Source organism: Martes martes (genome assembly GCF_963455335.1).
Source record: "Martes martes genome assembly, chromosome: 3".
Classification (NCBI taxonomy): Eukaryota; Metazoa; Chordata; class Mammalia; order Carnivora; family Mustelidae; genus Martes; species Martes martes.
Window position 1 is genome coordinate 72,917,928 of NC_137890.1, and position 13,960 is coordinate 72,931,887.

A 13,960-nucleotide genomic window follows, 5' to 3' on the forward strand; every position below is an offset into this window, starting at 1 on the left:
AGAAGCCGAGGACTCAGGTCTCCTCTGTATCTACTTTGCCAGAGAATCCATCATTCTGACCATCTTCTTCCCATTTTATGCCTCGTGTCCTAGGCAACTTACCTTTGAAAGCTTACTAAGAACTTGCGTCAGTATGTATCCTTTTGCCCAATGAAAGCACATTTTGATGGTCATACAATACCTTTCTTTACAGGTATCAGCCAGAGCAACCTAACATGGTATACCAGATGGCCAGAACTACCGACGAGCTCGATCAAGTGGACCAGAATGAATTGGTGAGCACCAGTGATTCCCAGACAGGCTTTTTACCAGAAGCAGAACGGTTTTCTTTGAAAACCATACTCTCACCCAAAAATATGGAGCCTTCCAAATTCTCCGGGCTAATTGTGAACATTTCAACCAGCCTCATAGGTAAGAGCCTGCCCTTCCCTGTAAGGTGTTTGGGGTCCTGCTTGTTGGTATTGCAGGGTTTCTTGTCCCGGGTGGTGGAGGCAAGTGCTAGAAGGGATAGAGATAAGCATCTGTCTTGCTACTGGACTGTGATGTCTGCTACTCTGCCCTTACCGTAATTGATGGCCGCAGAAATTGGAGCCTCCCTCTCCATGGGTTTTGGGGCTATCTGTGGGGATCTGAAAAAAGATTGAATTGCACCCCTCTCTCCCTCCTTCTTAGCAATTCTTATCCTCACCTTCTGCATTGTTGCCGTGCTCGGAAAGGAGGCTCTGACAAAAGTGGAGTTGTGGGCCATCTTTGTGCTTGCTGGATCTGTCCTTCTCTGCTCCCTGGTTACCATCATCATCTGGAGGCAGCCTGAGAGCAAGACCAAGCTTTCATTTAAGGTGAGCAGCTCTGCCTGCAGAGAACCTCCTGGTAGGCTCTGTGGTAGGTGCCCCAGATCCCAGCCCTCCTGCGCCCTGCGTGAGCTCTGCCAGGCCAGGCTGTGTGGAGCGGAGGGGCTGGCCGGCCAGCCCCAGGGACAATGAGTGGGGACCCGACCCTGGAAAAAGGCGCCCCTTCCTGCCCTAGCTCTTAGGTGTCAATGACGCAGCTCACTGCTGGGGTAGCTCACATGTGTCCATCTAACGTATGTGACTGGCGCATTGCATTACCAAGCCTTGGAGGTGCCCGAGGCTTCTACATTTTAGCTTACACAAGTAATGAAGTAGTTCAGTGTTGGAGATAAAAGAGAAGTCCCTCTTCTAGCCCCTTCTTAAAGGGGCTAGAAGAGGAGATCAGCAAGAGGGGAAAATTAGAGTAGAATGCACGTTGGCACTTGGTAGCCTAGAACCAAACTCCCACCTATTAGAGTTTGCCAGTGCATGGGGTGTAGCTGTGCGTATGTGTGTGGGTTGGGGTGCACTCACCTTCTCCTCCCCATATAAAGAGTGCAGTCCATCTGTCTCGGGGGTGGGGGCTTTTCTTAGGGCATTTTTGCTAAATGACTCAAAGGCACCGTCCCCCTGCATTCCACCCCCTATAGACTTGACAACGCGCCCCCCTCACTCTGCTCTCTTTGCAGGTGCCCTTCCTGCCGCTACTTCCCGTCCTGAGCATCTTTGTGAACGTCTATCTCATGATGCAGCTGGACCAAGGCACATGGGTCCGGTTTGCAGTGTGGATGCTGATAGGTATGTGAGGTCACGGGTTTCACTGTGATGGCGTCTCTCGGAGGCCCCTCTGCCCCAGGCCCTGAGCCTGTCCACGCTGGTCATTTGTCTTTTCTACAACTTGTGCCTCTTGTCACTGAGCCTCTCTCATTTCCAATCTCAAAGCATAACGAAAACACATGTAGTCAGGGGTTTTCCCTCAATGAGGAGCTCTTGTACATTGCGGGTCTCCCTTCCCTTTCAGATACTTTTCATTTTAATTGCTCTTGTCTGAGCTAGTTATGTCATAGCAAGAGTTAAAGGTAACAAGAACAAGGCGATGGTCTGCTGTTGACAAAGCACCAGTCTATCTCCCTGGACCATGAACCTCCCCAGCCCAGCAAGCCCCTGCCCACTGGCCCATGTGGGACGTTTGGGATCACTGTTTGGGTGTTGGCCCTGTTGTAGGTTGCCCGTGGCCTGCCCCCTACCTGGGTATCCAACCCCAGGAACTGCAGGAAATGGACTCAGGCTCCTTCCTCAGTGCTGGTGACGAAGGAGCTTGCCTCTCACCCCTCAGTGTCGGGGACAAGAGCTGTAACGCCAGGACTTTGTTTCTGCCAAGGCCTCCGCCCTGGGTCACCACACTTGGGGGCAGATAGCTGCTGCCTGGAGATCCTTCTCTGCAGACCTCACATTGTCTGCAAAGTGTGGCCTGCAGCCGGTTGGACAGACGTCCCCTGTAGAGCCTTCCTGTGGGAGAGCTGGCTCAGCGTGTGCAGTCGTGTGTGATCGGCACACATTCCTCCACACTGCAGGGTGAGGTGCTCATTCCCCCGTGAGGGCAGAGGACCCCTGTTTCTAAGCATACCAGACGTGAGTCCTGGGCTCCAAGCTGTTAGCTTAGTACCAGGGCTTTGAGGCCTGCCCTCCTTATGTCTCTGGCATGAAGGTTGCCTCAGGGCCAGACGACCGTAGTGCTTGAGTGGATGGTTAGAAGCTCAGATCTCTGGGCCCCACCGAGGGACCTCTGGAGTCCCGGACACCAGAACGGACTGAACTCCTGTGTTACACACGCTTGCAGGCGATTTGAATGCCGCCTCCTATCTGACAGTCACATATGTAGAGAAAGCAGAGACAGTGGGCCTCCGGAGGCCATGCGAACAGCCTGGGGAGCTGTGATGCCCATTGGAAATCCCACCCTGGCAGGGAGCAGCACGGGCCCACCAGTGGCCCCAGGGCACAAGCCGGGTGGTGAGTGGATGAAGCTGCGGGAGCAACATCCATCCCGGGGCCCCTAGCTTAGCTGCTCCCCCTGCTCAGGAACCAGCCCAATGTGAGGCTCTCCAGAAGGGCGTGTGCCCGTGCTGCATGTAGAGGTGAGAGAGCCGCTTTTGCAGATGTTAGTCAAAGTCGTGTCATTTCTACAAGGGCAGAAAGTTTGCCCACGAGGGCTGCTTGTGCTGGGTTTGGGCCCAGGACGGGCAGAGTGGAGAGGCTTTCCTGGGTGGGCTTCTCCACTGGCTGTGTTCACATGCGCGCTCTGCTCTCGGCCTGCAGGCTTCATCATCTATTTTGGTTATGGTTTGTGGCACAGCGAGGAGGCGTCCCTGGCCGCCGACCAAGCAAGGACTCCTGACGGCAATTTGGACCATTGCAAGTGACACGCAGCCCCTCCCTCAGAGGTGACCACAACCCCGAGGGATGCCTGCAGAGGTCCTGGGAGCACCTCACTCTGTCCACCAGTGCGTCAGGACCCACCCACATCTACACAGCCCCAACGCAGCACACGCTGCAGCTACCTGAAATGCAGCCTCAGCCCGCAGCCCGTGTGTCCTGCTTAGACTCTCTCCGCAGCAGGTGCACGAGGGCCTGTCACCTCGGGCAGCTCCCCAGCAGGGGCCGCTTGGCCACAGCTAGCCACCACGGCTCCTAAAATCCCTCTGAACATGGAAAGCGGCCCCTGTCCTCTCCAGCTCCATGTGCATGCTGCTGTGTGCTCAGGCAGAATGGAGGTCAATGTTTCTCGTCACCTTGGAAATCCGGGCCTCCCTCTCTGGGGGCCATTCTGGTATTAAACATGTGCGCACTCCAGACACTCCATAGCCATCTCCCCACACGGTCCCCAAGGCCGGCCGCAGAGGCAGGGTGAGTACTCCAAAACATACGTCCCTAGCAGTCTCACCCCTGGAGCCGAAGGACAGCAGTTTACTTTAAAAAGGAAAAGCAAGACTGGTTTCCTTCTCCCACTCCTGTTCCCTGCGTTGCTTCCAGAAGAGGTCGTGAGGACTGTGAGCGCTCCCCTCCTTCCCCTTCCAGGCAGGGGTTTCGCTGCTTCACCGGACAGCCCTGCACTCTCCAGCGGTGCTGAGGGCAGGCGTTTCCGTCACTGACAAGGAGGAAGGGAGCACCACTGTGGGGGCGAGGCAGCAGGACCAAGGCAGGGCCGCCTCTACTCCTGGTGCCCAAGCGTGGGGACCGCCCCCAGCTGCACTCTCTCTCTCTCCAGGCCCCAGGCCTGTTCTGGCTGCTTCTGGTATCTCTTGCCAACAGCTGTGTGTCCCAAGCAACTGGAGTGTGGCACTGCATTCCTGTGGGACTGGCCTTAGATTAGTAGAGCTTAGAACGCTGTATTCTGTGGGTCTTTGCCAATCACTAAATCCTGCCCTCTGATGCTGGTGGGTTATCATCTCGAGTCTTCTAAGGTTCTCAAGGCAGGTGTCCACTCATTCTGAGGTGACAGTGGCTGGCCCCCCTCGCTGCTTCTGGCCCTGTTTGGCCCCTCCTTAGATAGAATCAAACCGAGTCCTCCGTTAGCATCTGCGAATCACTCCAAATTAAGTTGGCACCTAGTGTTAACTTGGAAAATGACCAAATATTTCCTTGGTGTGTTGTTGGGAGCGTGGGGTCCGCACATGAGAATGTGGGGTCATACTGCTGTCCCTGTCATGTACGTGCTGTCCAAGCATTGTGGGTTTGTATCTGGATCGTAACCTGGCCCCGGACCCCCTGCCTCCGTCAGTCACAGAGCCAGCTTTCCCTGCACATGGTGTGCTCCCTCCTCGGACCCTGCAGCACCCCACGCTCTCACCCACTCTGCGGAGAGGAGCCCAAGGAAATGAGAACTCTGACGTGGTCTTCCTTCCCGTGAGAACGTGACTTGGGAGACAGAAGGGCCTCACGTGAACGGGAGGGGAGGGAGGAAGGCATGTGGACACCCCAGATAATGTAAATGCTGCTTTGAAGCTCAGACTCCCACTTCTTCCCCCTTGTCCTACCTTTGACACAAATCTGGTAGAAATAAGCCTGGTAAATTGACGGCACTTGTCTGATCTCCCTCAGTAGGTTCGGAGAGAATTGCAAGAATTTGTGGGCCAGCCAAATGTCAGGGTCAGTCAGTGGAGGGCTGGTGGGCCGGTGGCCAAGAGCTTGGCCTCTGCCCCAGGCCCTGATCACCTGCCTGGAAGCTTTATTCTAAATATCATTTGTGAATGTTACACAGGGAGGAGCATAAGGGCTCAGAGCATGGGTTTCCAAAGAAAGGTATTTAAATTTATGTAGATTGGTGCTGTATAATATTTTGATAAATATTAACTTATTTCATGGGGTTTTGGTTGTCTGCTGTCTTCTTAGAATTTGTTAGCTATTTGTATGCTTGATTTGTCTGTTACTTTCCCACATAGGCAAAGAGAACTTGAGGGAAAGGTAATATCTGAGAAAAGTGTAGGGAAGAGAGAGAAAAAAAATTTTTTTTTTACTTTAATATCTCTTTCTGGCTGAAATTTCTGTGCAAGACAGCAGGCAATAGACTGTATACAGATGACATTTCAGCTGGCAACATGTCTCCTTCTGCCGACTGACAAGGTGTGTTTCCCTGATGCCATCCCACGGAATGTGAAGCTCCTGGAGTGGGAGGGTCCTCCTTCCTCACCCCAAAGTGGGAAGTGCCTCCAGAAGGCTCGGAAAAGGACACCTGAAGGTTCCACAGAGAAATAGTTGTCGTGGTCACTGTGCTTTTATGGAGACTAACTTCCGTTCAGTTGCCAGGGGTTTTTTCTTCTGTGTATGAGGGCGGTGATGTAAGGAATGATGTTTGGGGTCAGTCTCCCCAGTGCTAGTTAGGCTTTTTCTTATCCCATCCTTCATTCCTTCCCCAGAAATAAACACCCACGTGCGCCTGGGCACGCACACACGCAGGCAAAAAATAACCCCCAGAAATGCCCAACAATTGGCCTCCCTACCCCCCAAGCGAGAATATGATTATCAGTTTCATGGCTTGGCCAGTATTTTCTACACCATCGGAAATTCCACACTTCTAGAGACATGCCCTTTGGAAATGTGTGTGCTTTTATCTGTGGCCCAGTCGCAAATAGCTACATTGGAAAGACCCATTTGTGTCAAGTAAGCACCCCTTCCTGCCTCCCGAAGTGCCCTCTGCCCTCCCTGTTTTTGTGACCCCATGAAGACTCACAGAGAAGCCAACAGTGGGGCCCCAGGACCTCTGCTGAAGAGCGAGGAGTGTGAGGGGTCTCCAGGGAAGCAGTCAGACCCTGTGGACCAGTGAGGCCGAGCCTGCTTCCTGGAGGGGGCCTTGGGCAGAAGATTGGGCCTCTGCACTCCCCTCACCCCACCCCACCAGCTCACACCCCTTCCACCCAACTTGGGGCCTGATTTGTTTTTCCAAACCTATAAGAGTAGATAGGGCCATTTTTCCTAGAGTGTTTTGGAAAGACTCTAAATCAATACTGTTGTCAGAACCCCTCCCCCACCTGTGGTTTGGTTCCACTGAGTCATCTCTCTCAAGAGATCGGCCTCCTGGCCCTGTGTGCTGGTGCTGTGGTTTGGGTATCACAGGCTGCCTGCCTGCCGTGTGTGCGCTCTGGGGGCTTCAGCCACCCCCAGCTCTCGAGGCTCTGGCACGCCCCCTTCTGTACCTTTGGCACAGCCTGTGTGTGCACCTGGCTGAGGCCCCTGGCCCTTGCTTGTTGGGCTTCATGCATGGCAGTGGGCACGAACTGGGTTCATACCCTCCTCGCGCCACCAAGCAGGTGTTCGGAGCTGAGTGAGTTCTGCAGTCCGCGAGGGATGGTTTCTAGCCTAACACCAGCCACGGCTGTGAGTCCAGGGTCCGAGGGTGGTTTCCTTGGGTGAGTGTGGACATGCCTCGGAATGGCCCCAGCCAGAGTGTAGACAGACTCACAGGCATTTTGGGACCATCACCAGAAGAGGACACTTGCCGGCTCTGTGCCGGGACCGTCTTCTGATCTGCGTGTTCTCTACTTGTACACATCTCATCAAAGCTGATTGTCCTGTCAGCACCCAAAAGCCATGATCACCAAGATGGGAGTAAGGCATCTTTGTGCCAGGCCCCGTCGCCGATATGTTCTAGCACGGACAGAGATGTGTGTCTGCAGGCCTGTCCGCACTCTGCTGGCCATAGGTGTGCAACGTTTGTGTGCCTGTGTGCGGAACTGTTACAAAGTTCCTGGCAGATGGAACTAAATATATGCTATGTATGGTTGTTCTGTATAACTTAAGATATATGTTTGACATCATAATGAGAGTATTGTATGTAAGGCTCCTCAGGGAGAGTGAGATAGACATTTTGTCAGACTCCTATGGACTTTTTTTTGGTAATGAAATGATTTATTGATCCAGTGGTGCAAGAAGCTACGCTCCGTATTTCATCATCATAGTTATGATGCCTGATGGGTTTTTATGGCAAAAGAAAAAAATGTCAACTGACTTTGATATTCGTCACTATAATCCAGAGTCTTTCTGTGCCCGTTGCTTCATTGAGCAGCAGTGCTCTTTTGAGTGGGACACAGACCGGCCAAGGGCCTCAGGGCACAGTTATCAAGGAACCCCCTCCCCCTGACCCCGATGGCCCTGTAAGTGTATGGAACTGCGGCTGAAAAACCCCCATGAGATCAAGACCTTGGCTGTGAAGTCCAGCAAATTGATCTTCCCAGGGTATGAGCAGGGTCAGGAAGCAGGGCTGGGAAGATGGGCTTTGACTTTGTTAATTAATTAACAAGGTATATGATGTTGTGTTTCTCGATGACAAACTTTTTTAAGTTTGGGACTTATTTTCGATTTGAGAAGTTGTAATATATATTTAAAATAAGTTTCCCGTTAAGTTGTGCCTTCCAGCGTCGATGGGTCTAAAGCATGGGGTGATGATCCCAGTGAGGGCTGGTTTATTATCAAACCCGCAGAGCTGTGGTTTCTCCAGTAAACTTTTTCTTCTACTGAACATGGAGCCATTATTAAAAGAATTGTGTTTCTTATTATGTAAATTGTATAATATTTTTTGCTTGTTTGATGTTCTATTTTTCTAATAGTTTCTTATAGTTTCTTATAATTGTAATACTAGATTTAGAATCTGATGCCCACTGCAAACCAGGCTGTCTCTACTGGCCTCTCCTGTTTTTATTTTAAGGACAAGCATCGATGTCCATCACCTTAAAAAAATGTGAAACTCTGCTCTGTATCCCATTTTTGCTGACAACACTGTATGTTGACAACTTCCTACTATATGTTGTAAAATCAAATTATTTTGTGGTACAGTATCTCATGCTTCTGCCAACTCTAATAAATTCTATGGCTTCGGCATGCACAGTGTGATCTCAAGACTCCCCCCATAGGGTCCCCAAGCTTGGCAGCGCCTTCCAGAGTGTTCCAGATCCTGCCCTTGTTTCTTTAGCATCCTCTGTTTCCCCACAGCCTGATGTTGTAATGTTTCATTGGCCTTGGGGCATTTGGTGCAAATGCTCATTCCAAGGTCCAGTCCCTCAACCAGGGAATCCCCCAGCCCTCAGTTTAGGATCCTCTCGTGCCACCTCCCCACCTCCCTCTCCTTCCAGACTTGGCTTGGGTTTGAGCGGGGCTGTCTTCGCACCCAGATTGCTGCCCCCCAGGGGCATAAAGCCGCTCATCCGCCGAAGCCCTTGGGTGCCCATGCGCCAGCCGCCTCGCACCACGTACACCTCAGCCCTGCCCTGCCCTCTGCGCACACGGTCTGTCCGGGAGGATGGGGTGGGGGGAGGGTTGCAGCTGTCCCTGGGACTGCCTCTCTCCCGCATCCCCTCCACCCCCCGGGAAGGAAGCCTTTTCTTGGACAGGAGGCCGACTCCGTCCAGGGGTCTTAACTCTCAGACGCTACCAAGCAGCGATTCAATGACCACACCGGGAAGTTGGTTGCCAGCGGAAGGCAAGACCCAACGTGGGCGTGTTCTCAGCAGACACCGGAGCCCTAGGAGAGCAGGGCAGGGGGAGCTGCGGCCGGTTCACACCAGGTTTACACGAGAATCAGTCTGCAAGCCACCCCCGTCCCCCACCAGCGCCGTCCTCCACTTGGCACCAGGTCACACACCAGGCTGTGTGCTGCCTCCCTGCTCCGCAGCAGCCAGAGTGTGCCCTGTGGCCGGGGCCGCGGGCTGGCAGGAGGCGGACCCCCCGCGAGCGATCGCTCCGTGAGAGGTCCTGCTGACAGCTTGCAGGCGCCGGTGAGTCGAGCGCGGGGTGCCCCCGACCCCGGGGAGTGGCCGCGCGGCAAGTAGCGCCCGGCTCCCCGCGCCATGCGCCTAGTGCCCACCTCCCAGAGCACGAACCGGAACCCGGTTCCCGCGGCGCCGCAGCGCCACCTAGTGGCCAGCGCGGGGCGGGCAGCCAGAGGAGCAGCCGCGCCCCCCAGCCCCATCTCAGCCATCCCTTAGAGAGCCCTGAGCCCCGACTGGGGATTCCAGGCGGGAGGCCTGATGGGGAGCCACCTGGAGCAAGCTTTCCCTGGCAGTGTGGTTATGAAACACTTCTGGGGAGTCAAAAGCTGCCCCCAAACAGCTTGGCATCGGCAGCACCGAGGAATCCTCCGGAGCTCCTCACTAGGCTGCGTATTCCTGCCCAGCCTTGCACAACCACAAGACAGAGCCGGCAGGGAGGGTTGGGACGCCAACTGTGGGTAACCCTGGCCACCCTTCTTCAAAAGGGAACAGTTTCATTTTACCAAATTCTGGCTGCCCACTGAGCCCTAAACGCTGCTGTTGCATAAAATGCAATGTGAGTAAAGGCTCAGTGAATAAAAACAGGCCCTGCCGTTGCTATGAAGGCTGCTCTCTGGCCAACCGGTCGGCTCCGGATCCCAGTGGCTCGCGACTGAGTTGGGGAAGAGACCTGCAGGTTGGACTTCCCGTGGATGCTTGGAGGTTTTGCTCCTTGAAATGATGAAGTTACTGAGTGCCTGTGCTTTACAGTGTGGCAGGGGAGGGCAGATGGCAGCACCGCTCCACTACGTTAATTTGGGTGCGGTTAAAACAAGAACCCACTGTGCAGAAAGCAGCACCTGTGCGGGGGGTCTGGGAGTGGGTGCCGCAGGCCTGCTGCCCTGGGCAGGAGGCACAGAGCCCCAGGCGGGGGCCCTTGGTCACATGCAGCAGACTGGTCCCAACTCAGGGCTGCACACCATCTGATCCCTGCTCAGTGCTGGCACTGGTGAAACTGGGAGATGTGGTGAGTGAGGCAAAGGAACACGTCCCTCCTGAGTGCATCTTCCCTCCCAGCTGAGGGGGAGAACTGAGCTCTGTGCGGTGCTCAGGACACCCTGGGCGGCCCTGTTTTTGTTTCAGGAAGTTAAAAGAGATTTCGCCAACTTAAGTGAATGAACACCCAGGACAGGCTCCCAGCCTTTGGTGGTGGTTTTGTTTTTTTAAGTCTGGGGGCCCAAACTCTCCAATGGGCAGGACTCTGACCCTTGAGGACCACGGACACGATTACAGGGTGTGGTCCCCGAGTTGCCGCTTGACAGCAGGACACAGATGCTGCATCATGGGGCACCAGCCATGAGAACAGCTCTCAACTCCAACAGCAGACGGCAAGTGTCCGGCTTTGAGGCTTTGAACCCCGCTTAACTCCTCCACCACTCCCCTCCTGATGCGCCGGTCCACATCGCCCGTGCAGGGGTGGCGGGCTATACCAGGGTCTTGGGCACAGAGGAGGGCGCTGAGTGAGCTGTCTTCAAAGATCTCCTCTGCCTGCTGCATGTTACCTGTGGGAGGGGACGGGGTTCTCTACAGGCAGGAGGAAGCCAGCGCTGACCTCTTTTCCTACATGTGCCAGCGGGAGAGTCACTTCACTTTGGTGAAGTGGAGGTGCTGCCGGCCTCGTTGTTTCCCTTGTGTGTAGGGGGAAGGACAGTGGAAAGTAATGACTATAAAAGTGGAAGGCACAAGACACCCCGAAAGAAAAAAAAAAACAGTTTGGGACAGGTTGACAAGGTTTGATAGGTTGATGAGGATTAAGATCGTTAATCAATAGGTAGTCAGCATCAACCATCTGGAGGCGTGGGTGGTTCAGAGGGGAACCGTGGTGGTCCTCTCATGTCCTGAAGTGACTTGACATGATTTATCGCCTGTAAGAGGTCCCTTGTTCGGGAGCTGTTCCGGAGGGCGGGCTTGCTGGGGTCTCTATAGAGTAACTATCTCTTCCACGTGCCTGCAAAACCCGGGGGTCTCCCTTGGAACCCCAGGAAGGGGCAGGCCCACATGGACACTGCAGGGTCAGCTGGCCAACCTGAGGTGGGGGAGGGGGAGGGGCAAGTGCTTTTGGGTAGAAAGAGGTGTCCCGCCTGCATTTGGGGGAACTACAGAGCTCCCCAGGGTCCTGTGTTCCCCCCACCCCAGGCCCCAGCCCCTTGGCTTGGGGAAAGAGCTCATGATAAGGAACTGGGTGACAGTGGCCATTGTCACTGGAGAGACAGATCTGTGATGATCCAGATAAAACTGACAGGATTTAGGACACATCATACTCTCTTTGGGGCAGAACCATAGATCTCTTTAGGTCTGACTTTGAAATCAGTGGTGAGGGAACCGTACTCAGTCTTTTGTGTCCTTTTCCAGACCCATTCCCGCAGGAACATGCCCCAGCCCATGAAGATGGCCTTGCCGAGCAGAGCCTCTGAGCTCTCCCCGAGTACAGGGCAGGGCTGCTGGGGGTCTTTGCTGGAAGACAGCTGCAGGGCCCCTGGACCTGCTGTGTCTGGGGAGAGGGGTTCTTGGTTACCATCAGCTTGTCCTGATACATGCAGAAAGGGAACGCAGCCTGCCAAACATCTCCCTGCCTGGGATCCCCAGCCTCAATTTCCTGGAGCCCAAGAGGGCCAGGCTGACAAGTACATCAAGTGCATATCACAGAAGGTCCCTCAAGTTCATTTTAATATGCTTCAAACACAAATATGCAACACAGAAACTGTAGGGGCCAGATAAATAAGGTGTGACCCCATTCCAATAATCACCAAGTGGGCCAGCCCGTCAGCCCCCTCCCCTCCACTGACATCCCCCCACCCTCGCCCCGGAACCTCATCCAGTGTGTGGAGGGCAGGGGTGGGTGCAGGGCTCAGATATGTCTCCCAAACACTAGGAAGAGGCTGGTGAGGTTTGGTGGGTCCTAGGCAGGTGGGGAGGCTACAGCATCGGTCTGTGGAAACCACTCCAGCCCAGGAGGAGGACGGCCGGGAGATTTCCATGTTGAGAGAGGTCTGGGTCCTAATGGTGTGTGGGGTGGGGTGGGGGGCAGGGGTTGTGAGGACGGGACACAGCGTCTGCCATCCCCCCATGTTTGAGGATAGGAGCAACACGTGATGGGTGCCCACGACGGGGGAACGAAGCCAGGGCAATGTGGGAATTAGCTCAAGTACCCAAGGGCAGGGCTGGTGAGGGCAACACTTTAGTTCACCCAGTGAGGGGTTACTTAGTTCTAACATCACTATGACTTTGACTGCAACAGGCTAACACATGGTAGCACATTCTAACATAACACTGACTTCTGTATTGCTGTGTAACTGCGTTTAGCAGGTGTCCAAGTGGTTCCTCCTGGGTGGAGCCGAGCGACCGCCAAGCAACGTTTTTGAAGGCGATGCCTGCTCATAGAATCAATAATTGTGTATTTAGTCAACGTGGCATGATCTACTCTAGTGGAATGCCCAACTCAACATCACAACACCATGCAGAGCTGCTAAAGGAAAAGAGACATGTTTCTTCATTGGGGATCTACTGTGTATGTCCCGAGGATGGGCAAAGACCCTTGGAGGTTTGCTAGAAATGAGATGTCCCTGAGGCCAGCAAGCCCAACCTTGACTCACACAAGGAACACAGACCGGGCCTGTCTTCCGGCGGGCCGCGTGCGAGCCGACCAGGCGGGGCCCCCAGCAACGTGGCCCCTCCCGTGGGGCCATTGCCTCCTGGCTCTGGGGCCCTGGCACATGGGGCATCCCTGCATGAGTCTGCTTGCCTCAGGCAGGCTCAGAGGCAGCCCTGTGCTCGGGACCATTCTGAGGGGCCGTCGGGAGAAAGTGCAGGGTCTTTGTCGCAAACAGGAAACAAAGGCATCGTTATCATCACCATATCAACTGTTAAAACTACGTCTTTCTCTGTGTGTCATGCTCCTACCATACCACAGCACTACGTGGAGAGCGTTCGTTCGCATTCTACGTCTACCTTTTCCAAGACAAATGCCAGTCCAGGAGCCAGGGACCGCCGGCTGGCCTTTCCGTCAGGCTCCTCTGTTGGGAAGAACCTCCTGGGCCTAAGAAGGGACCTCTGTCGGCTGTGGTACTGCTTGGTCATCAGGCAGAAAAGACGCCTGGCTTTTGCGGGAGGTCATGTGATGGTCGAGCACAGCTTGGAACAGATCCCGGGATGGAAGGGTTGGTGTTCTGGAAGCCCCTGCTAGAACCCCTGAGCCATCTCAGAGTACAGTGATGGGGTTGGGTTATAGAACCAAACTGATGGGGGGCTGGTTGCCTATGAAATGGGGGCCTGCAGGTCATCTTATGGTGGGTTGACTATTTAAAGAATCACATTGGAGCACCCCGGGGGGGATCCCGGAGGACGCTTTCCTACTCTGTGCTCCGTCCGAATACAGATCCTATCAGCAATTTCCCTTCTGGAGGATGGAGTGTGGACGGTCTTGGCCAACTCCAAGGTCATCCTCACCCTCACTCCAGAAGGTCATGCTCCTCCATATTTTCTGGAGGGTGCAGTAGCTTCATGATGGATTCCAAGATGCCACTTAGGAAAAAAGCAAAACTTGTGTTTACAAGACTGTGGGTGATTCGCTGTCGTGAGTATCATCAGCAAAACTTCTAAACCCTTCAGGGCTTCCTGCTGCTGTCCCTTAGGCTCTCACGACAGGAGTGTTAATAATTAAAACTCGCGAATGGAATAGTAGTGACCTCACATCATGTTGACTAAGAAGCAGACTGTTCCAAAGGCAGTTACCGTTCACAAATCGCTGGTGTTTGTGTTAGAGTACCACTTTGTGGTAGGCGGAAAGGCGCTTCTTCTTTGTATCTTTTTTTTTTTTTTTCCTTTTTCTATTTT

The 13,960-nt window shown here is 54.0% G+C and overlaps 1 protein-coding gene across 1 annotated transcript in view; it reads left to right on the forward strand.

Moving 5' to 3' along the window:
* Positions 1 to 5,324, forward strand: part of SLC7A1 (solute carrier family 7 member 1) — a 74,817-nt gene extending 69,493 nt beyond the window's left edge. The window contains exons 10-13 of the mRNA XM_080799761.1: positions 194 to 411; positions 673 to 839; positions 1,520 to 1,628; positions 3,147 to 5,324. Coding sequence (XP_080655887.1) covers positions 194 to 411; positions 673 to 839; positions 1,520 to 1,628; positions 3,147 to 3,250 — 598 coding nt within the window. The 3' untranslated portion in view covers positions 3,251 to 5,324. The remainder of the gene's footprint in view (positions 1 to 193; positions 412 to 672; positions 840 to 1,519; positions 1,629 to 3,146) is intronic.
* The last annotated feature ends 8,636 nt before the right edge of the window (positions 5,325 to 13,960 follow it).